This window comes from Citrus clementina, unplaced genomic scaffold (genome assembly GCF_000493195.1).
Source record: "Citrus clementina cultivar Clemenules unplaced genomic scaffold, Citrus_clementina_v1.0 scaffold_4, whole genome shotgun sequence".
Taxonomy (NCBI): Eukaryota; Viridiplantae; Streptophyta; class Magnoliopsida; order Sapindales; family Rutaceae; genus Citrus; species Citrus x clementina.
Genome location: NW_006262274.1, coordinates 14,024,570 through 14,047,581, shown reverse-complemented (window position 1 = coordinate 14,047,581; position 23,012 = coordinate 14,024,570). Strand labels below are relative to the sequence as shown.

At 35.9% G+C, this 23,012-nt stretch overlaps 4 protein-coding genes across 6 annotated transcripts; 3 read left to right on the top strand and 1 right to left on the bottom strand.

Moving 5' to 3' along the window:
- Window positions 1-128: 128 nt before the first annotated feature.
- Window positions 129-1,763, top strand: LOC18044346 (trihelix transcription factor ASR3). The gene is made up of 2 exons (XM_006436892.2): window positions 129-1,090; window positions 1,328-1,763. Exons 1-2 carry the CDS (start codon window positions 412-414, stop codon window positions 1,612-1,614), a joined length of 966 nt encoding a protein of 321 aa, XP_006436955.1. The 5' UTR covers window positions 129-411; the 3' UTR covers window positions 1,615-1,763.
- Window positions 1,764-2,816: 1,053 nt separating this feature from the next.
- On the bottom strand, window positions 2,817-4,252 carry LOC18044345 (magnesium protoporphyrin IX methyltransferase, chloroplastic). Its single transcript, XM_006436891.2, has 2 exons — window positions 3,528-4,252; window positions 2,817-3,422 (listed from the first exon to the last, which is right to left on the bottom strand). The coding sequence occupies exons 1-2, from the start codon at window positions 4,092-4,094 to the stop codon at window positions 3,021-3,023; spliced, it is 969 nt and encodes a 322-aa protein (XP_006436954.1). The 5' UTR covers window positions 4,095-4,252; the 3' UTR covers window positions 2,817-3,020.
- A 2,198-nt stretch (window positions 4,253-6,450) lies between these two features.
- On the top strand, window positions 6,451-13,364 carry LOC18044344 (probable alpha-mannosidase At5g13980). The gene is made up of 30 exons (XM_006436890.2): window positions 6,451-6,867; window positions 6,950-7,033; window positions 7,130-7,218; window positions 7,396-7,570; window positions 7,660-7,779; window positions 7,878-7,964; window positions 8,042-8,113; window positions 8,345-8,458; window positions 8,603-8,703; window positions 8,788-8,881; window positions 8,970-9,137; window positions 9,225-9,311; window positions 9,598-9,663; window positions 9,766-9,822; window positions 9,951-10,170; window positions 10,263-10,402; window positions 10,500-10,565; window positions 10,663-10,722; window positions 10,807-10,878; window positions 10,990-11,037; window positions 11,128-11,247; window positions 11,395-11,460; window positions 11,682-11,794; window positions 11,887-11,971; window positions 12,060-12,170; window positions 12,256-12,351; window positions 12,468-12,515; window positions 12,616-12,684; window positions 12,782-12,984; window positions 13,058-13,364. The coding sequence occupies exons 1-30, from the start codon at window positions 6,670-6,672 to the stop codon at window positions 13,059-13,061; spliced, it is 3,033 nt and encodes a 1,010-aa protein (XP_006436953.2). The 5' UTR covers window positions 6,451-6,669; the 3' UTR covers window positions 13,062-13,364.
- An 802-nt stretch (window positions 13,365-14,166) lies between these two features.
- Window positions 14,167-23,010, top strand: LOC18044343 (signal recognition particle subunit SRP68). Of its 3 annotated transcripts, none has more exons than XR_002905984.1 (14): window positions 14,167-14,483; window positions 14,579-14,645; window positions 14,776-14,886; window positions 15,645-15,840; window positions 16,909-16,994; window positions 17,376-17,571; window positions 17,646-17,757; window positions 18,771-18,898; window positions 19,073-19,279; window positions 19,451-19,560; window positions 20,730-20,859; window positions 21,200-21,349; window positions 21,671-22,137; window positions 22,322-23,010. XR_002905984.1 is itself a non-coding variant. In XM_024185842.1 (13 exons), the coding sequence occupies exons 1-13, from the start codon at window positions 14,393-14,395 to the stop codon at window positions 21,890-21,892; spliced, it is 1,806 nt and encodes a 601-aa protein (XP_024041610.1). In that variant the 5' UTR covers window positions 14,167-14,392; the 3' UTR covers window positions 21,893-22,240. The 3 variants fall into 3 exon arrangements, 1 of the variants encoding a protein (XP_024041610.1); XR_002905983.1 differs by having other exon boundaries at window positions 22,290-23,010; XM_024185842.1 differs by lacking the exon at window positions 22,322-23,010 and having other exon boundaries at window positions 21,671-22,240.
- Window positions 23,011-23,012: the final 2 nt, after the last annotated feature.

Sequence of the window (23,012 nt, the reverse complement as noted above, 5' to 3'; positions counted from 1 at the left end):
GGAATTTGCCCATTTTAGGATCCTCTAAAAATTGCGTTATCGCCTTATCCAGCTTATCATGCCCCATCTGTTCACAGCTAAAAAAATGACTACCATTTCTGGCGCTTACAGTTACATATTCACAGGCATATTCAAACAACCTTGTCTATTAGGAAATTGCCCATGAAAAGATCATAATGGCCCCGTGTGTCCTCCCGCAAGAAAATATTTCCCTTCATAATAATGCATACCTTTAACTCACCATTAAAGCTATGAGTGGGAGACAGTAGTTTTTTACCTGTCAAAAGAAATGGAATTAAGAATGTCTTAAATAGTTAAATTGCCTGAAAGATTGGGTAACACTGGGCAGAATTCGCTAACACCTAAACAAGACTCCCAAAACTCTTCTGCCAGTAGTCAAGATCATTTGTGATGGCGCCAGGGTCAAATGATAAGCATGAAGATGGCAGTTCTCTGCCAAATGGGTATAACGAAGAGCAGGCAATTGGTGGTAACACTGATGACAGGAGTAAGACAGCAAGACACCCTCGATGGACTAGACAGGAAACTATTGTGCTCATACAAGGCAAGAGGGTTGTAGAGGACCGAATTCGCGGGTTTCGCACGTCAACTTCAGCCTTCAGACCGGACCAGAGTGAACCAAAGTGGGATTCGGTTGCTACGTACTGTAAACAGTACGGTGTCAACAGACGACCAGTACAATGCCGGAAAAGATGGGGCAATCTTCTTGTAGATTTCAGGAAAATTAAAAGATGGGAGTCGCAGATGAAGGAAGAGAAACAATCTTTCTGGGTGATGAGAAATGAATCGAGGAAACAAATGAAACTGCCGGGCTATTTTGATAGAGAAGTGTATGATGTTTTAGATGGAGTCCTTGCCATGCCAGCTGTTCCATTGACGACCATGTCAGTGTCAGAGGAGGATGAGGATGATGAGGTGTTTGATAGTGACCGAAGTACTGCAGCAGGAGATGGTTTGTTCTCAGATTCTGAACCTTCTCAACGGCAGGAAATTGGCCACAATCCTGAGAAGGAAACAACTGAAAGACAGGGTCCCCGCAAGAAAGTTGCTGCTCAATTGCACGTTGCAGGTAAATGAAGTGTAAAACTGAAGTTTGCATTGCACATGATTTCATGCAATCTCTCTCCTTCATTCCCTTTCCTTCCCTCATTCTTGTTACTCATTCGATTAATAGACTATTCTGATGTATGCATCCTGATACAGAATTTATATGATGTTGACAAATGCCAGTGGTTACTGTCAATGAAAAAGAAAATAAAGAACTTGTGGTTTGTTTTGGCTTCATATATATATATTTATCCTGCAGATACATTGAAAGAAAAGCTTGCAGGCACAACTACAGCCAATGGATCCACAACTCAGGAAAGATGGAAGCGAAGAAGATTGTCATCATGCGTTAGCAAAGAGACCAACATGGGAGATCTGTTATTCAAGGTCCTAGAGAGGAATAATAGCATGCTAAACACCCAACTTGAAGCTCAAAACATCAACTGTCAACTTGATAGGGAGCAAAAGAAGGAGCATTCTGATAACTTGATTGCTGCTATAAACAAACTCACAGACGCTCTATTAAGAATTGCTAATAAGTTATAGGGAAAAAAGCAACATAACTCAAGGTATCTTTCTGAAACTTCCGACAACATTTCTAAGCGTGCATGAAGCATCTGATATAGTTGACATCAAATCTCATGCATGCTTTTAGAATCTTTCTCTCACACCCAAGCTCAAAAAAGAAAAAATGCTCTCCCATCTACAGAGGGCCCCAAACCCATCTTTTCAATATATTTGACGGACTTATTATTTTGTTGCTTTATCTTTTCCATATCAAAGTAAGAACCAAGTGGTATTATGAGTTTATGAGATTCATTCCTTGCTAAATATACATTTCAGGTTGAAAATTCGTAAATGAGTTTGAGATAATGGTACTTCAATCTCTAGTCAACAAAACTTTTAAAGGTAACAGGTTGATATCATCAAAATTTTAAATAAACAATGAATAAAATCTCTCCGATTAATTTGCATTCAAAGTTATGTGTTTAGGCATGCTGACACCTAATTAGATTACAGACGCACTCATATAAGTCGCTTCAGCCAATGAATTCAAATTTACGGTACAACATAATTAGGATTTAAGAAGGATTAAAATGTGGTCTAAATTTGCAAATATTAATATATTTTTTTATGAATCAAACATTTATAGAAGTTTAAATGTTTGGGCCACTAGTTGAAGCTCGAACCATCAACTGTCTCCTTGATACGGAACAAACGAAGGAGCATTCTGATAACTTGATTGCTGCCATGAACGAACTCATAGACGGTCTATTAAGAATTGGTAATGAGTTATAGGAGAAAGCTACGTAATTCAAGAGATTCTTCTAAAATTACAACATCACTAGGCGTACGAGAAAAACATTCTGATGGAGTTGATGACAAATCTCATGCTTGCTTCTAGAATCTTTCTCACACCCAAGCTCAAAATAGGTTCTCCAATCTACAAAGGTCCCCAAAACCATCTTTTCCAACATTAGGTGACTGCTAACAGAGGAAGCATACTGAAAGATTTCGAAAACTGATCTATTCAAGGACTAAGTCGTTTGATGGACCTTTTTTTTTTTTTGGCTTTATCTTTTCCCTATCAAAATCAATACCAAGTGATATTCTGAGTTTTCGATATTCTTTACAACAACATATACATTTCTGCTTGAAAATTTTAATGTGAGTTAAGAAAATGGTACTCAATCTCTCGTCAATGAGACTTTGAAGGTAACAGGTTGATGATATCAACGAAATTTTAGATAATCAAAATCTTGCCATTTTGCATTCATAGTTAGGCATGCCGACATCCAATTACCTTACAGATGAAGTAATATACATATACAGTGATAACACATGAGGAGAACTCAGGGGTTTACACACGAAGCACGAGAACTTTCCTAACAATTTCTAGCAACAAATAAAGTGCAATAATGTAAAATCTGAATCTAACCTCACCTCCCTCTCTATGCAGGGACAGCCTCAACAAGTCTTGCAAAGTAGAATTGAGTGGTGATTAAGCCTCTCTTTCTTATTTTCCAGCCAACCTTCTGTAGCGCCCTCTCCACATCAGCTTCGGCGTGGAGATAAGCCCTCGTTGCCTTTGAAGGCCCAGGAAACAACTCGCCCACCCTCTTTAACAAATCATAATAAAATGTCTTTGGCGCAAAGCTAAGAATAAGTCGCTTTTCAGCCAATGAAGCAAGGTGAGCAATCATCCCATCTGCCTTACTTTGTGGGTAATGTATCAAAACATCTAAGCAGACTACTGTGTCGTACTTCCCATCTAAACTCTCTAGATCCTTCACTTCAAATTTCGGCATCACTGGTGCTTCCCCTCCATTTTCTGCTAACAGCTCCTCTTCTGCCTGCATAAATTTAACAAATAAGGATAAAATATCAAATGTTTTTAATTTTTAGAACAATCACATTTTCCAAGTTCCAATAATGCAACATACGACGAGTCGTTTTACCTTCTTCCTAGCTTCAGCAACCATTGCGGCCGAAATATCGCTGGCCGAGACAATCGCCCCTTGTTTCGCCAACGGAATCGCCAGACTGCCGGTCCCACACCCTGCGTCACAAACCGTAATTCCTTTCAGCGAGCCTTCGTCATTCAACATCTGCATCGTATTCTCAACGGTCTTCGAGTGACCTAGCCGAATGTCAAGCTGAACTCTGTTAACGTCATCGGTCTCGCCGTAAATCTTCTTCCAACGCTGGAACCCCGAGTTGTTGAAGTACTCTCTCACGACCTCTTTGTCTCCGCCTCCGACTTCCTCGGCCTGGAGCTGGCGCCGGCGCTCGGGGTCGGCGAGGGAGAGGACGGCGGCGAGTGCTGCGATTGATCCGCCGCTGATGACGGCGATGGTGGATAGGTCGAGGACGGAGTTGGTGGTGGCGGTCGAGAGTGGGGGAATTGCAGCTACTGGTTTGCACAGAAGCGGCGTCGTTTTACTTGTTTTGCCGCGTTTCGGCGAGAGTGTAGAGGAGTTGTTGTAGAATGGAATGTGGGAAGACAGTGAAGCTGTGAATGCCATTTTATTTTATTTTTTTAAGTTTCAGTGATATTTTGTGTTTCCCGCCGGTGAGGGAGAGGGGAAGGGGAAAAGGGTAAGGTCGTTACGTGGTGACGTGGCGAGTGGGGAGTGGCTCAGTTGGTGATGTTTTTGATAATTATTGACGTTGGAGATAAGATAGATTTTCATGGGCGCTTTATTTCTGTGGGGCCTGCTTTCTTGGGCTGGACCAATAGAAGGTGAAATGCTTTCATGGGCCCTTGATTTTGTTGTTTCTGAAATGGTTTATAACTAATATTTAATTTGAAAATGTGTTGGATAGTGGATACTGTGTTTTCAGACTTCTATTGTAAAATGAAAACTGAAAAAAATAAAAGTAAAAATCATGTTTGATTCGATTGCTTGAACGGTGAATTACAACCGAACAAACCCATTTAGTGTAACCCAGTTTTACGGATGCTGAGTCCGTACTCATTTATTTCACCCGATTCGATTTGTAGTAAATGGGTTTATATTTAGAAAATTAATTCAATTAATAAATAGGTAACTTATTAATAAAATGAATTACTTATTTACTTTTATATTTTAAACAATTTAGGTTAATAAACACGGTTAACTTCTAGCGCAATATTGTAATCGAATTAGAAAAAGACAAAATGAAACATAAATATTATATGGTACATAACATTTATCTAATATTATATATTATTTTAAGGTTAAATCAAACTAAAATTTTAGTTAAGCAAATTGATTCGTTTATAAAATAGATTAATTCTGAGTTAGCCAAATTTTGAAGAAACTCGTTTAAAATTCGACAGGAATTCAGCTCATCAACTCAATTGCTACCCTCAGTTTTCATCATTTATAATTAATTTATTGGATAATTTTAAATATCCACAAAAATCTATCTAGAGCCAATATCCTAATAAGTTAGCTTGCTCATTAAGCTGTAGATAATTTTAATTTTTTAAAAATAATTTATTGTATTATTTTTCTATTGTACGATGGTGCCAACTTATTGAGATTTATGTTGCATTGCTCTTTATTTTAATTAATTTTAGATTATGTTTGGTATAACTTTTTAAATAGAGCGAACCAAACAAGCACTTTTTAGACGTATTGTTTTGTTTGTGTTGAGTCAAATCTACTCCGTTTTTTTTTTTTTGTTGTAGAAAAGAAATCCCTTCCCCCGCTTTCAAAAATGATGAAAATTAAGTTTGTGGGGCTGCAGCTGTAGGTATTATGGATTCTCTAACTCCCAATCGGGCTTTACAAAAAAAAAATATATAGTTGATTGGTTGTCAATGTAAGTTTTTATTAAAATTTATAAAATCATCTTAATAACTAAGTTTTTTTAAAATTATATTATAAAATGAATGAAGTAAGATTATTAAATGGGTAAACTATATTTTAAATATTTAAAAAATTATTTAACATCTACTTCTAAAATCTTAAAATTTGAGCTTTTACTAATAGTGGTAAAATAACTTATTTAATTTTCAAAAATTATATTAAATAAATTTAAACAACAACAAAAATTTAAAAAGAACTTATGAAATAAATAAAAACTTATACTAATTAAATAAAATATGCTAAACAGACACTTGAAATACTTCCTCATAGCATTCATTAAATCGCAATATGAATGAACGAGGGCAAAACTTCAAAAAGCAGATTCTAAACGATACAAAAGATTTGTTAAAGATTACAAATCTTATTGTTAAGAGCAGAATATTATCAAATTTTATTGTTTAATTATCTTATAATCTGTCCAAGACCATAACACGTCACAGTCAACCAACAAAGCCAAAAGGTGGGGTATGAGCTTTGACCATTATTAATTGCATAACTAGGGAATAATTGGTGCAAACCCAACTTAGAAGATAAGATAACAAAAACCTGAATGTTCATATAAATTCTGAATAAATTAATTTATCGAAATACGAAATTGTTTATTTATTAGATTGTTCACGATTTTCCAAAAATAGTAGCACACATATGTGTAATAAATTCTTTAAATAAAAAATCCAAGATGGCGAATCTTTAATAAAAATGGAAGAAAATCAAATTTAGATACAACAGTAAAAGCGTGGGGTGCCACGCTATTGGCTGGCCAAGACCAAATGATAAACGATTGGTCACAGTAGAAGCGGGCAAACACTTTTTCAAACATACACGCCCTTCATTGTCTCTCCGTTTAATCTTAAAGTTGCAAGTTAATTATATTTCCTTGGATTAAATGCTAATCCTTTCATAAGATTGTAATATACCTGTAATTTAAATCTTAACTGCATGCACGTGGCTCTGTAAGACTGTAAGTCTTGATAAAGCTCACAGACACATAGTGACTCGATAACGACTCTGAATACTAAAACAACTGGGCTCACAATATTCCATTTCCATCACTCACAAAGACAGACAAGAATTATCAAGAGCTTGGCTTTCATTTTCACAGGCCAGCCATTAGAAAACAAGAAAATAAGTGATAATACTACTGACTTTGGTTCTCTCGGCTGAGTTTTTTTTTTTTTTTTTTTGGTTTACTTTATCTGCTCAAATTTAAGCGTTTGTGCTAACTGGGCATCAACAGTCATCAATGGTGAATCAAGTTTGCTTAGTAGTGGTTTTTTTTTTGTCTTTATTATGCGTGGAGTCGAAGTACATGATGTATAATACCTCGGCCGGGATTGTGCCGGGGAAGATCAATGTTCATTTGGTGCCCCATTCGCATGATGATGTTGGTTGGTTGAAAACCGTGGATCAATATTATGTTGGCTCCAATAACAGCATTCAGGTTCTTCTTCTTTATATGTGCACTCACTTTTATTGAAATGAATGGTTTCTTTTTTGATGATTAATGGGATGCCTATATGCAGGTGGCTTGTGTGCAAAATGTGCTTGATTCTCTAATTCCGGCACTGGTGGCTGATAAGAACAGGAAGTTCATATATGTTGAACAGGCAATCACTCATGGCTTTTTTTTTTTGGTTTTTTAAGTTTTGATTTCCTATTGGAAATTTATGCCCACGGACTTGTTGTTTTCTCGATAAGTATAGGCATTCTTCCAGAGGTGGTGGAGAGACCAGAGTGAGGAAGTTCAGAATGTAGTGAAGCAGCTGGTCAACTCCGGTCAACTTGAGCTAATGTAACATTCTCCTATCTTTGAAGTGTTAAAATCTATATATCATAAAGAAGCTTTTCTTCTTAAAACTATGTTGCGGTAGCATCTAGCCACTGACAATGGATTACTGAAGAATGAAGATTAGTGCTTTAAAGGGAATTTTGTTTTCTGGGTTGTGATTTTCTCATTATTGGTGTGCAGAAATGGGGGTATGTGCATGCACGACGAGGCAGCCCCACATTACATTGACATGATCGATCAGACAACTCTTGGGCATCGATACATCAAAGAACAATTCAATGTGACTCCAAGAATTGGTTGGCAAATTGATCCATTTGGGCATTCTGCAGTGCAGGCTTACCTGTTGAGCGCTGAGGTATTATATGCGATCTCTTTAACTCCCTCACTAGTCCACATGCTTTATGCAACAAATTGGTGAACACAAAAGCTTCCTTATTGGCCTAGGTTGGATTCGACTTTCTTTTCTTTGCGAGAATTGATTATCAAGACAGAGCTAAAAGGATAAACGAAAAGACTCTGGAGGTTGTCTGGCGTGCCTCTAAGAGTCTCGGTTCATCTGCTCAGGTGAGTTACTTAAGCCATTCACATGGTTGTTTTCGTTAATTTAACCAAACTGGTCCGTGTGCTAATGTTATGTATGTGTGTTTTAATTTCTTTTGCAGATAATGACTGGTATATCCCCTAAGAATTATGAACCTCCATCGGACAATTTCTACTTTGAAGTTGGCGATACTTCGCCTATTGTGCAGGTAATCTCTATGACAAGCATTGACATATCTACACAAATATATATGTAAAATTCTGACTTTTTGTTTTTGACTTGAAGGATGACATGAATTTGTTTGACTACAATGTCCCTGAGCGCGTTAATGACTTTGTGTCTGCTGCAATAGCACAAGTAAGTTAGCTGTTTTCACACACTAAGCTTGTCAATATGTTGCACTTCTGTGACACACATGCATTGGCTTTAACTGGCAGATGCAGTGCTGCTATCTCAATTGATATCAAATACATATTTTAATTCTTTACCAGTGACAATTGCTTTATGTAATGATTTTCAGTGGATGCAATAGCAGCAGTTCAATTTTATCAAAGATCATTAATTTTCTCCCTCTCTTTTTTTTGTTAGGCAAATATAACTCGAACAAATCATATCATGTGGACTATGGGGACGGACTTCAAGTATCAATATGCACACACATGGTTCCGGCAGATGGACAAATTTATCCATTATGTTAATCAGGTTAGTACATCCATAATGATTGTAATGCATTACCAAGTTATCTAGGACTAGTGATTGTAATGCATTACCAAGTTATCTAGGACTTGGCTTCCCAAACACTTCTTTTCTGTGTTCAATGGAAGTGCTGGTTTTGAATGTATCTAGGATGGGCGTGTCAATGCTCTGTACTCGACCCCATCGATGTACATTGATGCAAAATATGCAGCAAATGAGTCCTGGCCATTGAAGACCGATGACTTTTTTCCGTGAGTAATACTTAATTTAACTACTCATAGCCATTCACCATTTGTTGTTTGATCTGTGTGTATACCTATGCCTGCATTCATCAGATATGCAGACCGTGAAAATGCTTATTGGACAGGATATTTTACAAGTAGGCCAGCCCTCAAAGGCTATGTCAGAACAATGAGTGCCTACTACCTTGTAAGACTGATTTGTCTTCTAAATTGTTTCATCATAAAAGAAAAAAAAGATAGATGCATGATGCTCCTTTTGTTAAATAAATAAACAGGCAGCAAGGCAATTGGAGTTCTTCAAGGGAAGGAATGAAGTTGGTCTCAGCACTGACTCTTTGGCTGATGCCTTAGCACTTGTGCAACATCATGATGCAGTGAGTGGTACAGAGAAGCAGCATGTAGCTGATGATTATGCGAAACGATTGTCAATTGGCTACACTGAGGTTGAGGCTTCACCTTCTTTAGCATTCTTGTATTATTTCTCTTCACCATGCTAAAACTGTAATGTTTCTTGATAACTTTTCTTGCAGGCCGAAAAGGTTGTTGCAGCATCACTTGCATGCCTAACAGAGTTTTCAAAGAATGGTTGTGTCAACCCAATTACTAATTTTCAACAGGCAAATTTACTTTCACTGGCTGCTGTTTTTACTCTGCGTGTAGAATTATAAACTTATTATAAAATGTATGTAATTATGTACGCACTAACTCAAGACTCTTGAAATAACTTTTGTGATGCGGATAATTGTGTGCTTCAAAATTGCCATGACATAAAGCACATTGCAAGACATGCTAATTTAAATAATGCATAATGTAGCATGCATTTCTTTAAAGCAATTCTTAGGCCCCAGGTTTTAAAATTAAGAATGCTGATCGCTTTTCCTCCTCCTCTTTTTGCTGTTTCAGTGTCCACTTCTGAATATAAGCTATTGTCCTCCATCAGAAGTTGATCTGTCTAGTGGGAAGAGCCTGGTAAGTAAGAACACTTGAATATTTTTATCCGATTTATTTAGAAAGGATTATTATCTTACTCCAATTGCTGTGGATGAAATCTTAAGGTGATTTGTTCTGCAGGTTGTTGTTGTATATAATCCCCTAGGCTGGAAACGAGAGGATATAATAAGAATTCCTGTGAGTGATTTCACTATGCTTTATCTTAGGTTTTAGCCAGTAAGAGTTTGAAAGTATTTTCTTCCGACTTTTTCTTTTTGTCTTCAACCTCTTTACTTATCATCTCAACTTATTTAATCTCCCTGCAGGTTATTAATGAGAATGTCACTGTTAAGGATTCCAAAGGAAAAGTAATTGAATCTCAGCTTCTGCCTCTTCTGAAAGACTCTATGAGCTTAAGAAACAGCTATTCTACAGCTTATTTGGAAAAATCCACGAATGTGACCCCAAGTTATTGGCTTGCATTTTCAGCATCTGTACCACCTCTTGGTTTCAACACTTACATCATCTCAAGTGCCAAACAAGCAGGTTATGAATGTGATTGCTGTAGTGTGTAACACGTGACATAGACAGAGTATAAGGTTTCTAACAGTTTGTTAACCTTCAATTTGGAATTGCAGCTTCTCATTCAGGGATGAGAACTGTTTACAAGTCACAAATCCGTCAAAATGATACCATAGAAGTCGGTCCAGGAAACCTGAAACTTTTATATTCTGGAAAAAGAGCAAAACTTACGCAGTACATCAATAGTAAAACTTTGGTATGTGTTTGTTTGGAAATTGACTCTCCCTTTCAAATTGTATATTTACATATTTCTCTAATTTTCATATGTAATTTGAATCATTTCACAATTGAAGGTTAACAAACTGCTAGAGCAATCATATATCTATTATCGTGGAGACGATGGAAGTAAAGATCTTCAGGTAACTATATATAACTACTCCATCCTTTTTCTAGTTTCCTGATGGGTGATGATATCTTAAAACTTTGCAAACAAATGTGTTAACTGAATTGTTGAAGCCCTCTGGAGCATACATTTTTCGTCCAAATGGTACATATCCTATCGAACCTGAAGGGCAGGTACTCAGACTCTTTTTAAGAAATTAAAAAATGAACAATTTATATGTAATGAATGAAAAACTAAGGAGCTGCCAGTAATTTCAGCTCTCTTTCACCATTTTCCGGGGACCATTGTTGGATGAAGTGCATCAGAGGATCAATCCTTGGATATATCAGGTGAATGAACTCGCCAGAAGGAGCATTAATCTTTATTTATTTTCTAATATTCGATGCAGCGTCAAATCATTCACTAAATGGTGGGTATTTACTTAATGCATGCATAAACAGGTCACTAGGGTGTACAAGGGAAAAGATCATGCTGAAATTGAGTTTACTGTAAGTGTACTGCACTACTACTTAGTATAATCAAGAGTAGACGATTCATATTGGAGACTTGTATCAACAAATTTTTTTTATCAACTTCAGGTTGGACCTATACCTATTGATGATGGGATTGGGAAAGAGGTTGTGACTCAGATTACGTCAAATGTGATTAGCAACAAGACATTCTATACAGATTCCAGTGGTCGTGATTTTATTGAAAGGGTATGTTACCAGCTCACATTGATTACTAACACATGGTTGGAGGGTTTATGAATAGGACCTTGGAATCTGGAATCTTTCTATGTTCTAGAATCAATCAATATTCAAATCTGTGATCGTGCATAAAGTTAAAATATTCACTTCTTGCAGATTCGAGACTACAGAAAAGATTGGAACCTGGAGGTGAATCAACCTATTGCCGGAAATTATTACCCAGTAAGTTTATCTTATATGTGTAACCACTTCATTTTGTTGTCTCATAATGCTCTGGATATCTTCCATGGACAACAAATTCATAAAATATAAGTGTATGCTAAAATGCTAGGTCCCTACAAAAGATTGTGTGCTCATGACTGGATGACCAATACAGATGTAAAAGATTTAAGATTAATCTCTTTGTGCATAACTTATGAAGTTTGCTCTTTTGCTCCTTTCAGGTTAATCTAGGAATTTACATGAAAGATAATAGTTCAGAGCTCTCAATCTTGGTTGATCGATCAGTGGGGGCATCAAGTATTGCTGATGGTCAATTGGAACTGATGCTTCACAGGTTTGTTCTCCATACCCATAGTACCCATAGCATTGTTATACCTATATCATTGATTGTTACAAACATGTTAAATGGGATCCTTCTATGAGCAGGAGGTTGGTTGCAGATGACAACAGAGGAGTTTCTGAGGCATTGAATGAAACAGTTTGTGTCTTTGACAAATGTGAAGGACTAACTGTAAGCCCACTCTGACTGATTTATATAACTATTTCACTGATACAAAAGTTGTCACCTGTGTTTCGCCTACTTAATGTACATCTTACAGATTATCGGAAAGTACTATCTCAGAATAGATCCTGTAGGCGAGGCTGCTAAGTGGCGCCGATCATTTGGGCAAGAGATATATTCTCCCTTCCTATTAGCCTTCACAGAGCAGGTGAAAAGCAAGAAATTTGGAGTATTCTAGCTAACATATAAAGTGATCTATTTCTTACTCATAAAGTTGGTCATAATATTTCCAGGATGGAGATCATTGGGCAAATTCTCATTTAGCAACCTACTCAGCGATGGATACCACTTATGTTTTACCTGATAATGTTGCACTGATAACCCTACAGGTTTTATGTCACATTGCTTATTTTCTGTCTCTTATAGACTACTTGAAATAAAGTATGTGCCCATGTATTAATGATTTAATGAGTTCAAATTTATCACTTTGCCCCAAATTCTGCAGGAGCTGGATTCTGGAAAGGTTCTCCTTCGATTGGCACACTTATATGAGGTAGTTAGTTATTTGATTATTCCAACCTCCAATTATAAAATCTATTATAGTCTTAGAAAGAAAACATTTTCATATTCCTTTTGGTGCCTTGTAATGCAAGATTGAAGAGGACACAGATCTATCAGTTATGTCACGTGTAGAACTGAAAAAGATTTTCCCAAAGAAGAAGGTAGAATCAGATCACTACACAAACAAAACTCATTTGTTACTAGTAGCATTAAGTAATGAATTATCATTAATGATGTTTTCTGTTTCATTACTCTTAGATTAGCAAAGTAACAGAGATGAACCTATCGGCTAATCAAGAAAGAGCTGTGATGGAGAAGAAGAGGCTAGTGTGGAGAGTTGAAGGCTCTTCCAAAGAACAACCAACGGCTGTAAGAGGATCACCTGTTGATCCAGCAAAATTGGTTGTTGAACTTGCTCCAATGGAAATCCGCACCTTCGTTATCGAATTTTATTCTAAAAGGTATGAAATGCTTTATGAACTTATAAGTATTCGCGAATGTGATTTATTACTTATAGGTTTCCTCCTTTTGTAGGTAACTTATAGGGGGAGTTTCTCAGATGCTTTATACCGGCGGAGTAACTTGCGTCGGAAGGCAACTTTTTCGCTACCGTAATGTCTGTCATTAGCTGTCTAAAATAAGTAACTAGTTTAGGCTTCTCATAGAGCTCTGCCTAGGCGAATTGTTGTAATGATCAATAATATATTGTCAATTGTCTCTACACTCTCATGTTTGCGATTCATGAAAGAATTAAATAGACAAAGAATGGAAACAACAATAATATGAGAAAAAAAGCTGTCCTAAAGAATAAGAAAATATTAAGTTTAATAACAAGCTTTGCTAGCCGAGTAATGTTCTTATTTAATTTTATTTTTTTTCTTAATAATTTTATTTTTTTAATTTATGTATAATATAATTAATCATCTAAAATCTAAGCAATACGAAATTTTTTTAACAATAACAAATTACGACCCACAACTGTGGTTGGGATTGATATAATCAATCATCTAAAATCTAATCGACGTAAAGTTTTCTAATAATAACAAATTACAGTAAATAACACATAATTAAATTGGTTGACACATTCTCTCTTAAGTTAAGAAAGTCTCCCCATGTGGCTGTAGAGTTTATTATGATATTTTATGTGTTGGACCTATGTTGGATTTTACATATTGAATTTTGAGTTTTAATTGTTGGACTTATAATATACAAAGAAAAGCAATAATAAATTATGGATTATTCATCCATGGAAAATTATTTCTTTTTTTTAATTATCCGAAAAATTGTACAAGCAACAATTGATGCCAACTCCATGCTAACTAGTGCACGTTTGATGTCTAAATAGCTTAAAAATAAAATTAACTTAATAAATTTGGCACCATTCACAGTTTCACATTATGAAAAAAAGTTAACATAAATTTTTTGAAAAGGAGATAGAAATCCTTGACTATTTAATGATAGAAAAGCATTTATATGCTTAATAAATACTGATTTATAAGGTTACGAGTTTCATTGTTTCAAAAATGAAAAAAAAAATCGAGTACAAACGATGCAGCAAAATCCGTGAACCGGGCTCAAAAAATATAGGCACAGAGAACCGGTTAACCCGGCGATGTCATCAAAACCCAAAATCCGGTTTTGAAATCGGCTCGGATTTCATTTGAAAGATTTGCCCTACGATTCAAAACCGTCATCTCTCTTTCGCCTTTTCTATCATATCCCTCTCTCTAATCTGATCTCTTTCTTTAAAACTCTACATTTTGAGTTCATGATAAATTGCACTGACTTTAAAATTCGATGCCACATTGAGATTTAAAACGACATCGTTTTCTCCAGACGGAGGATTTAGTTAATTTGTCGATCAGTAGCATGGCGATAAACAGCGAAACATCGGCTATGGAAATTGACGATAAAAAATCCAGCAATTCCGATCAGATCGGTTCCAAATTCTCTATCAACGGTTAGCATTTCACCAAACAATAGAAAAAATAAATCTGTTTTATATTTAAAAAAATTGACGTTATTTTTATATTTATTTATTTTTTGGAGCTACAGTGCTGCAGCTTCTCAAGTCTGCTCAGATGCAGCATGGATTGCGGCATGGTGACTACACTCGCTATCGGTACTTATATTGATGATATTTTTATTTTAGATATTTTAACAATGTTGAAATTATTTTTATTAGTTTAGGAATTGTGAAATTTGTTTTATATTGTGAATTTAAAATTGATTGGATTAAATGTCAAATACAGGAGGTATTGCACTGCTAGGTTGAGGAGGCTTTATAAATCCTTGAAATTTACCCATGGCCGTGGTAAATATACACGAAAGGCCATTACTGAATCCACCGTCACTGAAGTGAGGTGTGTCTCATTTATTCGTCTTTTTCTTTTTGGTTTATGCTTTATTTCATTCTCATTGTAATCGGCTTCAACAGAATCAAATGCTACTAATCGTATGTTTATAAGTTATAAATGCTATGCCTCTGCTTAAATTTGAAACGACAGCAGTTATAGTGTTTGCCACAAACATTCATATTTACTCGCCACATAATATTAACCTATCATCCGTCGATCATACTTGATAGTTAGCATTTCCAATCTCAATCCCAAGCATATCCAAAGAATGTTTGTTGGCAATTTGGTTGCTTTGATGTGTAAGACATAACCAAAGGTTGGGATTACATAATTTGGTTGCGATTGGTTGCTGTCTTTACTTATCTTGATATATGAATCGGATTAAGTCTTAAAAAGATAATCGTCACTAAAGGGTCTTTTGTTGAGATTTAAGTGTTTTCCTTTAATTTCTTTAGACATGCAAACTTGATTTCTTTACTTGTGAAACTTGAGATATGAATGGGATTAAGTCAAATAAAATATTATCATAATTAATGGGACGTTTGTTGAAGTTCAAGTTTATATTTCTTTTCCTTTAATTTTATGAAACTAGCAAACTTAAATTAATGGAGCATGGTGTTGCTTGTTTTATTGATTAAATAGAACCTTGTTTTGTGGCTTATAATTTATAAAAGAACATCTACCGGAGTTTGAAAGAGAGAAAAACTTCAACTTATTTGTAGTCTGTTTATGTTTAACATTTAGTGTTATTTGATTCAAATTAGGTTTCTTCATCTGGTTCTTTATACGGCAGAGAGAGCTTGGAGCCATGCCATGGAGAAAAGACAGCTTCCAGATGGCCCTAACGCACGGCAACGCATCTATTTGATTGGAAGACTGAGGAAAGCAGTCAAATGGGCCACCCTGTTCTCGAATTTGTGTGCTATCAAGGCAGACCCAAGAACATCTTTGGAAGCTGAGGTTTGTCTGTAATAAGCTTGTTTTGGGCTGCTTATGTGATGGCTGTTAGTAGGACACAGAGAAAAAGAAAGTAGTTATACTTTTTTCCTGAACAATAATGTTTCTTTAGTGCAAATCATGTATGTGTGGATAGAGTGAGTGCATTGTTTCCATGAACTCCTGGGAAATCACTTTTCTTCTTACTTTGTGTTGTGACAGTGGTAATTTTTGTTCAAATGGTTTTTGTGGAGCTTTCGGGGACTTTATTATTCAGTCATTGTACTGATGAGATAAGTTTATAAACTATTTGCTAGGTACATCTGTGCATATTTTGTTGGAAAGTTATAAAGAGTTTATATTTAGTCTTCCTTTTGTTGGATGCACTAATGACATTGAGTGGCTGCTATGTAGGGGTACGCTGATAGCGAAAACAGGAGGCCCTTGTGGCAGTTTCTTATCACTGCATCCAATGGCCTTTTAAATTTTTGATGGCTATCGCTTTTTTGAAATGGAATTTGACATGTGTGTGATAGGACTTAAAAATGTTGTATATAGTACTCAATTTTCTTCTTTAAAAATGCGTGAAGAACATTGGGATTACTAAATAAATGTATTGTCTTGGTTATGCACGATATTTTTCTTAGTGTGTATCAGTGGATGGGGCTTGTGCCTTGTGGGCATTAGAAACTGAAACTAAAAGTTTATCTCTCATGTCATCTTTTGAGAAGCCATTTTAAGGGAGCTGACTCCAAGCATAAGCCTAGTCTTTATTTGGTTATGAGTTTGCCCTATTACAAGGCATTTTTCAATGATCAAATTTTTAGCCCCTTACTTTGAGGTATGTATGAGATTAAGAAGTCATTCAAGGCTTGTCTGATTTTCATGCAAGGCTTGTGTATTCCTGACCTATTTCCCACCATTATGCATTTAATCAATTAGTTGATTATTGTATTACAGCTCAGTTATTATGTATTCCAAATGCTTCAGTACTCCTAGTTAAAATTCTGATTGCCTTAAGATTATTCCCATTGTCCCTTTTTAATTTGCTATTATTTGTTTTATTCACCTTGTTTTGTTTTTAATTTGTAGGCTTATGCTTCCTACATGAAAGGGAATTTGTTGTTTGAACAAGATCAGAATTGGGAAACTGCATTAAAGAATTTCAAAAGTGCCAGGTTAATCCTTGTCTCTGGAACATGATATATGGACATCATTGGTTGTTGCCTTTCCATAAACAATATATCCTTTGTCTCACTGTGATCAGTGAATTTCGATTTAGGTACTGATTAGAAGTCCTTGATTGTAGATAAATAAGCGTATTTTGACCAGTTTCTTATTTAAAAAAAAAAGCGTATTTTGACTGCTTCAGGGATTCATGTTATGAATTCTTGTGATATTTTCTTTTTTGAGTCCGCCTTTTTTCGTCTTTATTTCCTCACTTTTTGTTTGATTTCTCATACTGATTGCTGTGGTTTAATAAACCAGGAAGCTAGACTAACTATTCTTTCTTCTTACTGATGGGATTGTATTCTGCTGCTGTTGTTAATAATCTTTAGGGCTGTGTATGAAGAACTTGGGAAATATGGAGATGTAGAAAATCAAGTTTTATGCCGGGAGCGAGTTGAGGAGCTAGAACCTAGCATCCGCTACTGCCTACATAAAATTGGTGAATCAAATGTAAAAACCTCTGAACTTTTACAAATCGGCGAGATGGAAGGTCCTGCACTAGATCTTTTCAAATCAAAGTTGGAGGTAAGTTTGAATACTGTAAACAGAACAAGTCATATGCTGAGATGAGTGCTGATGCTTTCATTCTCTTGTTGCAGGCTGTTATGGCAGAGGCAAGGTCTCAACAGGCTGCATCCCTGACTGAGTTTCACTGGCTTGGCCATAGATTTCCAATATCCAATGCAAAGACTCGGGTCGCCATTTTAAAAGGTTGATTATTTGTTTCCTTTGATAATGATTCACAGGCAGCATAGTACAGTTTGTTGCTTAGGTCTGCTGTCATCTCTTATAGTCTTATTGTTCTACCGTGTGAATTTGCTTTTCTCAAATGTAGTACAAGAGATCTTAGAGCTCCTGAATTTATCAACTAGTAATTAATGAGGTAGATGAAATCTATTTAACTTACAGGTTTCTTGAAGCTAACTAATTGCAAGGTACTTGGAATAGTTTTTGCCTTGATTGATGCTATTTCAATTATCAGCAAACTGGCTTCCAGTGGATGGTGATGATTAGAAAAGTGTTTTCACTTGTCCTCTGGGGTATTGAATATCTTTTTTGACTAGGGAAATTTTTTTAGGGAAAGGTGATATTAAATATATCATTGTTATTAGGGGGTGCTCGGTCAAAAAATACCAATCCTTGTTTGTCTGTTACATTTTTGAAGGGTATACATGCTTCTCTATTCTATGCTACAATCTCATAGTATTGTTCTATCATGCTTCCAATATAGTTGGACAATATTTTGGGTGGGGACAGGACAAATATGGTTCTATGGTCTTGAATTTGAGCATTGAGTATATTGTCATGTCCTCTGGGTATACTAAGTCTTTAATAATTCAAGCAGTTCATGAATTTAATTATTAAATGAAAAATGCTGCTGTTCTGTTTCCTACCCAAATTGAAAAACCAATTATAAAGCTGATGCCAAGTCTGTAAGCCTTGTGTACTTTTTACCCTTGAACCTATTCTTATGTGTTTGTTGTTTGTTTCCTTTCGATGCAGTCTGCACTTTTGTTCGGTTAATTAAACTCTAGCAAATTAGTGGCAGTTGCATATTGGTTGAAAATCTTGTTTATGCATCATTCATTCTATTAGTGAATGATGATATCCCTCCAGGTCATTGTGGCAAATTCTGTGAAATGTTTCTGAAGTTTCGTCATCAGTCATATGCTGTTTAGTCCAAACAAGGTCTCATGTTCTGATTCAAATGACATGTTTTTCAGCTCAAGAATTGGAGAAGGATTTACATGTTAAAGCAGCGGATTCCCTACCTGCAGAGAAAAAGCTAGTCATCTTTGATAAAATTTTTACTGCATACCATGAAGCCAGGAGCTGCATTCGTAGTGACTTGGTATGGAACATTAACCAATTGTTTCTTATTCATAATGATAAAAGATGATATCCTTGTACTTTTATGCTTGAGTTTTTATTGGTGATGTCGTTGGTTTTTTCCCCGCTCTTTAACTTGTGTGTACAATTCATTTCTTCTTTTTGACTGATATTCCTGACCTGATGTCTATTATAGGCAAGTGCAGGCAATGCCGAAAATGTAAAAGATGACTTATATGGCCTTGACAAAGCTGTTAGTGCTGTACTAGGGCAACGTACCATTGAGCGGAATCAGTTGTTGGTTAGCATTGTGAAGGGTAAACTCACAAAGCAACGTGATGACAAAACTGGGAAAGTTACCAAGCCTGAAGAACTTGTTCGCTTATATGATCTCTTATTACAGGTTAACAGTCTTTCTATATGTATGCATTCTTGTTATGCCTTTATTCATGAAAAGATGCTGGGATGAGTTTGCTAGTTGCTGCTACCTGAGAGCTGATAGCTAATTTCTCTGTAATTGATGTTATATGTAACAGAACACTGCTGATCTATCTGATTATGTTATTTGTAACAGAATACAGCTGATCTATCTGATTTAGTTAGTTCTGGAAGAGAGAGAAAACCTGAAGAAGTAAAATTTGCTGAAGAGTGTGAGCTTAAAAGTTTAGCATTCCGTGCTGAAAGGTATGATTCTTTATAATTCTTTGTTGTTCGCTTGGACTGAACTCTTTTTAATTAAATTGCTTCATCTGCTAGTACAACTGTGGATCACACTAATGTCTTCTTAAGTTAATCCTTCCAATTTGTGTTGGGCGAGTTATGCCTTGATTTGCAATTTATTTTCCAAATCTTGCTGTGCCTTTTAGTTTGGGTAAGTTTGGAGCCCTTGTCATTTCCAACTAAAACCTTGGTTAGGTTCTTCTCACCTTCTTCAGTGCTACACGTCTTCTAATGTGTCATTTTCAGTATTGTCTGTATGTTGCCATCACTCTGGTCTACATCCTGTCCATAGATGCTCATCTTGTTAGAATTCTTTGCTATGGTAGAAAATGCACATCATATTTGTTTGGGATTTTGCTGGAAGAACCTGTAACCTGTGTTACATGTCCTTGTTGACTTTCTATGAGGATTGTTTAGCTAATTCTTTATAAAATCTGTTATAAGGGCATCAAGGATGCCTGGCTTTGTTGCCACATTTTTCTGGGAACAAAGCCAAGTAGATTGAATATATAAAATTTTCCAAAAGGTGAACAAGACGTCCGCTAGCCCCAAAAACAACTTAAGAATTTACAAATTAGAGAGTATCTCCAATAAGAATGTTTCAGATGTTGATACTGTTTAGCCCATCCAAGACAAAAACCTTTCCAAAAGACAAAAGCTACCTACCTTAAAATTCCTCCTCAATTTAAATGTATTTGAAAAAAGAGAGTACCTTGAAATTCCATTGAAACTAAGGCACAAAGAGACATTCTGTTAAGAACTGTTTTAAAATTCGTGAGGTATAATAATTGATGTTCCTTTCTTCCCAGAAAAATGGTATAGAAGTTTTGTCTCTTTCCTTTATCCCCTTGAAGTTTACTATTTTGTCCAATGTGAATCAGATTAATAAATTTTTTATTATATACCGGTTTCTCAAGTCTTTTCTTTGCTTGAGGTTGGGGTTAGGGGGTTTTGTCCGTTTGCTGGGGAGTGGGCCTTGTTGTCTTCATCATCATTTATGATTTCCTTCTTGCCTAGATGATGGATGATCCAGGTTCTCACATATCTCCAGGAGTATTTTATTTATAATTGATTTGGTTGTCAAGGAATGTTCCTAAGTCCTATTAAGTCATTGGACTCTGTACTTCTTGCAGGTGCTTTTACTTGGCAAGATCATATAGTTTGGCTGGAAAGAGAACAGAAGCTTATGCATTATACTGTCGTGCCCGTTCTCATGCCGAAAATGCCCTAAAGGATTTTCAACGCATGGCCAACAGCGATCAGGTTCGTCTATACCTTTCAAAGTAGTTTCAGAGATTGTTTTGCTTCCTCAAAAAGCATTATGACTTGCTTCCTAAATATCAAAAGGTCCTTGATGATTCTTAACTAAGTGCACGTGCATATATTGATGCTCATATGCCTTATATTCTCGGTATTTACAATTTTCTTCAAGTTACAGTAGAAAAGAGATTCTTAATGTTCGCAACTTTCTGTAAGTGACTCCTTATTTCAGGACAGATAACCTAGTTGCATAATCCTACACTTTTTAAATGATTTTTTTTTTTCTTTTGGGCATGTTGGGAATTGATGCTAAATCTTTTCTGTTTCCTTTTTCATTTTGCAGATGATGATCGAAGAGTTGAAGACATTATGCAAGGAGTGCAGATCTAATAGTTGCATAGAACATGCGAAGGGGATTATGGTGGAGGAGAAGGCTTCGGAAAATTTGTCGAATAAAATCTCTACGGTATCGATAAGTGGTACTGGAAAGAAGGTACTGCATAGCCTTCATCTTCTTTCATTCCTAAGAAATAAATATGACATCTGTTAACCATGTATTTTATTTTAACTAGAAGCTTAAAGCAGCTTATCCTTATTTAGTTAAGCTGATTTAGTCTGTGCTTACATACTGGGAGTTGCTTTTCTATAGGAGGGAGAGAAAATTGATTCATACTATTTTCTTTTATTTATGTATTTTACTATTTAATTTGTTAGCAGCTGAGTATAATAAGCATCTATAAATTGTGCTTATATTGGAGTATATTATCATATATCCTTGCATTGGTTTGACTCATTTCTTCGTAAGTCTTTTCAGGTGGATAAATTTCTTCTTGAGAAACTTGATGTGTATGAGTCCGCTGTTGGTGATTCAAATGTGAAAGGTGCTGCACGCATTGAGGCCTTCCCCCCAGCATTCCAATCAATAGCTCGGAATCCAATTGTTCTTGACCTTGCCTACAATTTTATTGATTTCCCATCTCTTGAGAATAGGATGAAGAAAGACAGAAAGGGCTTCATTAGTAGGTTATGGCGATGAGTTTCCTTGATGAGGTTTCTACTTATTACCCCAGCTGAAAGAAGATACGTGAACACATGAAAGATCAGAAATCTAGTTTTGTTGAGTTTTTGGATAGTGTATCTCCATATGAAAAGCGGAAAAATTTTGGCAATGTACTTAGCCATTGCTTCTTACCTCATAATTCTTTAGAATTCTGGGATGAGACTGTTTTCAAACGTTTTTGGCTCATTAAATTTCAGGAATCAGCAACCAAGTTGACATAGGTAAAGCTAACTTTGTCCTCCCTTATACTTTGGCTGTGGAGATAATTGAGAAAACAATTTTTTGTTTCACTTCTTTCTTGTGATGAAATCCATCTTTTTGAAATGGGATTTTTATTGCTATTTATTTATTCATTTACTTATTTTTATTTTAGTGGGTTTCCTGAGACCATCCAATTTCTCATAGGACCTTTGAGCAACAGGCATCTGTGGATTTTAGCTCTGGCTTTCCTCATTAATACCAATAGGGATTGATTTCAAGCATCTAATTGTAAACTATCTGTTCTTGGCAAATGGTTGCCGAGTATAAGCCGTCACAAAGTGCTCAGATTTTCTGTTATTCTCAGTGCTGAAGAAATCCTGTCTAGGCTCCCCCGATTCTGCGGTAGAAAGGAATGTTACCAAATTGGTTGGCTTTGATGAATGTGACAGGAAGTAATATTGATTTTACGGTTACTCCATCATGTTATTTGTGAACGTTTTCGGATGGGTTACTGAAATCGGAGGTATTATTACTTCTCTGAAATTTGACTTCAGGAATCCCTCTTACCCCAAGAGCACTTGGAAAAGGTGCAAGAATCCCATCAAGCGCACACCTTTTGCTATCAACCTTGAGACGTTTCCGTATTCTGATTACTACGAGCAGAGTTACGGCATCATGTATGTGCTCCAACGTCATTTCTCTACCCCGGAATGCTTTGTAGTGGTGAGCATCTAGTAACAATTTCTAACATGGGACATCTTTGTTGCAGAAAAAGACACTTTCTTTCTAGTTTGTACTAGGGGTAATTTTTAAGGACCTCCCCTGAGATTTAGCCTATTAATACCTAGATAGAATGTATTGATATAATTACGGAAACCTCTCATGCCGTTATTTA

Excerpts from the sequence above, each read along its gene's own strand:
- LOC18044346 (XM_006436892.2), top strand. The coding sequence starts at position 412 with ATGGCGCCAGGGTCAAATGATAAGCATGAAGATGGCAGTTCTCTGCCA. Across the intron at positions 1,091-1,327 it reads TGCTCAATTGCACGTTGCAG|ATACATTGAAAGAAAAGCTT; the intron begins GTAAATGAAGTG and ends TTTATCCTGCAG.
- LOC18044345 (XM_006436891.2), bottom strand. The coding sequence starts at position 4,094 with ATGGCATTCACAGCTTCACTGTCTTCCCACATTCCATTCTACAACAAC. Across the intron at positions 3,423-3,527 it reads TTGCTGAAGCTAGGAAGAAG|GCAGAAGAGGAGCTGTTAGC; the intron begins GTAAAACGACTC and ends AAATTTATGCAG.
- LOC18044344 (XM_006436890.2), top strand. The coding sequence starts at position 6,670 with ATGGTGAATCAAGTTTGCTTAGTAGTGGTTTTTTTTTTGTCTTTATTA. Across the intron at positions 10,723-10,806 it reads CTATCGAACCTGAAGGGCAG|CTCTCTTTCACCATTTTCCG; the intron begins GTACTCAGACTC and ends CAGTAATTTCAG. Across the intron at positions 11,248-11,394 it reads GTCGTGATTTTATTGAAAGG|ATTCGAGACTACAGAAAAGA; the intron begins GTATGTTACCAG and ends CACTTCTTGCAG.
- LOC18044343 (XM_024185842.1), top strand. The coding sequence starts at position 14,393 with ATGGCGATAAACAGCGAAACATCGGCTATGGAAATTGACGATAAAAAA. Across the intron at positions 15,841-16,908 it reads GAACATCTTTGGAAGCTGAG|GCTTATGCTTCCTACATGAA; the intron begins GTTTGTCTGTAA and ends TTTAATTTGTAG. Across the intron at positions 18,899-19,072 it reads GCTGCATTCGTAGTGACTTG|GCAAGTGCAGGCAATGCCGA; the intron begins GTATGGAACATT and ends TGTCTATTATAG.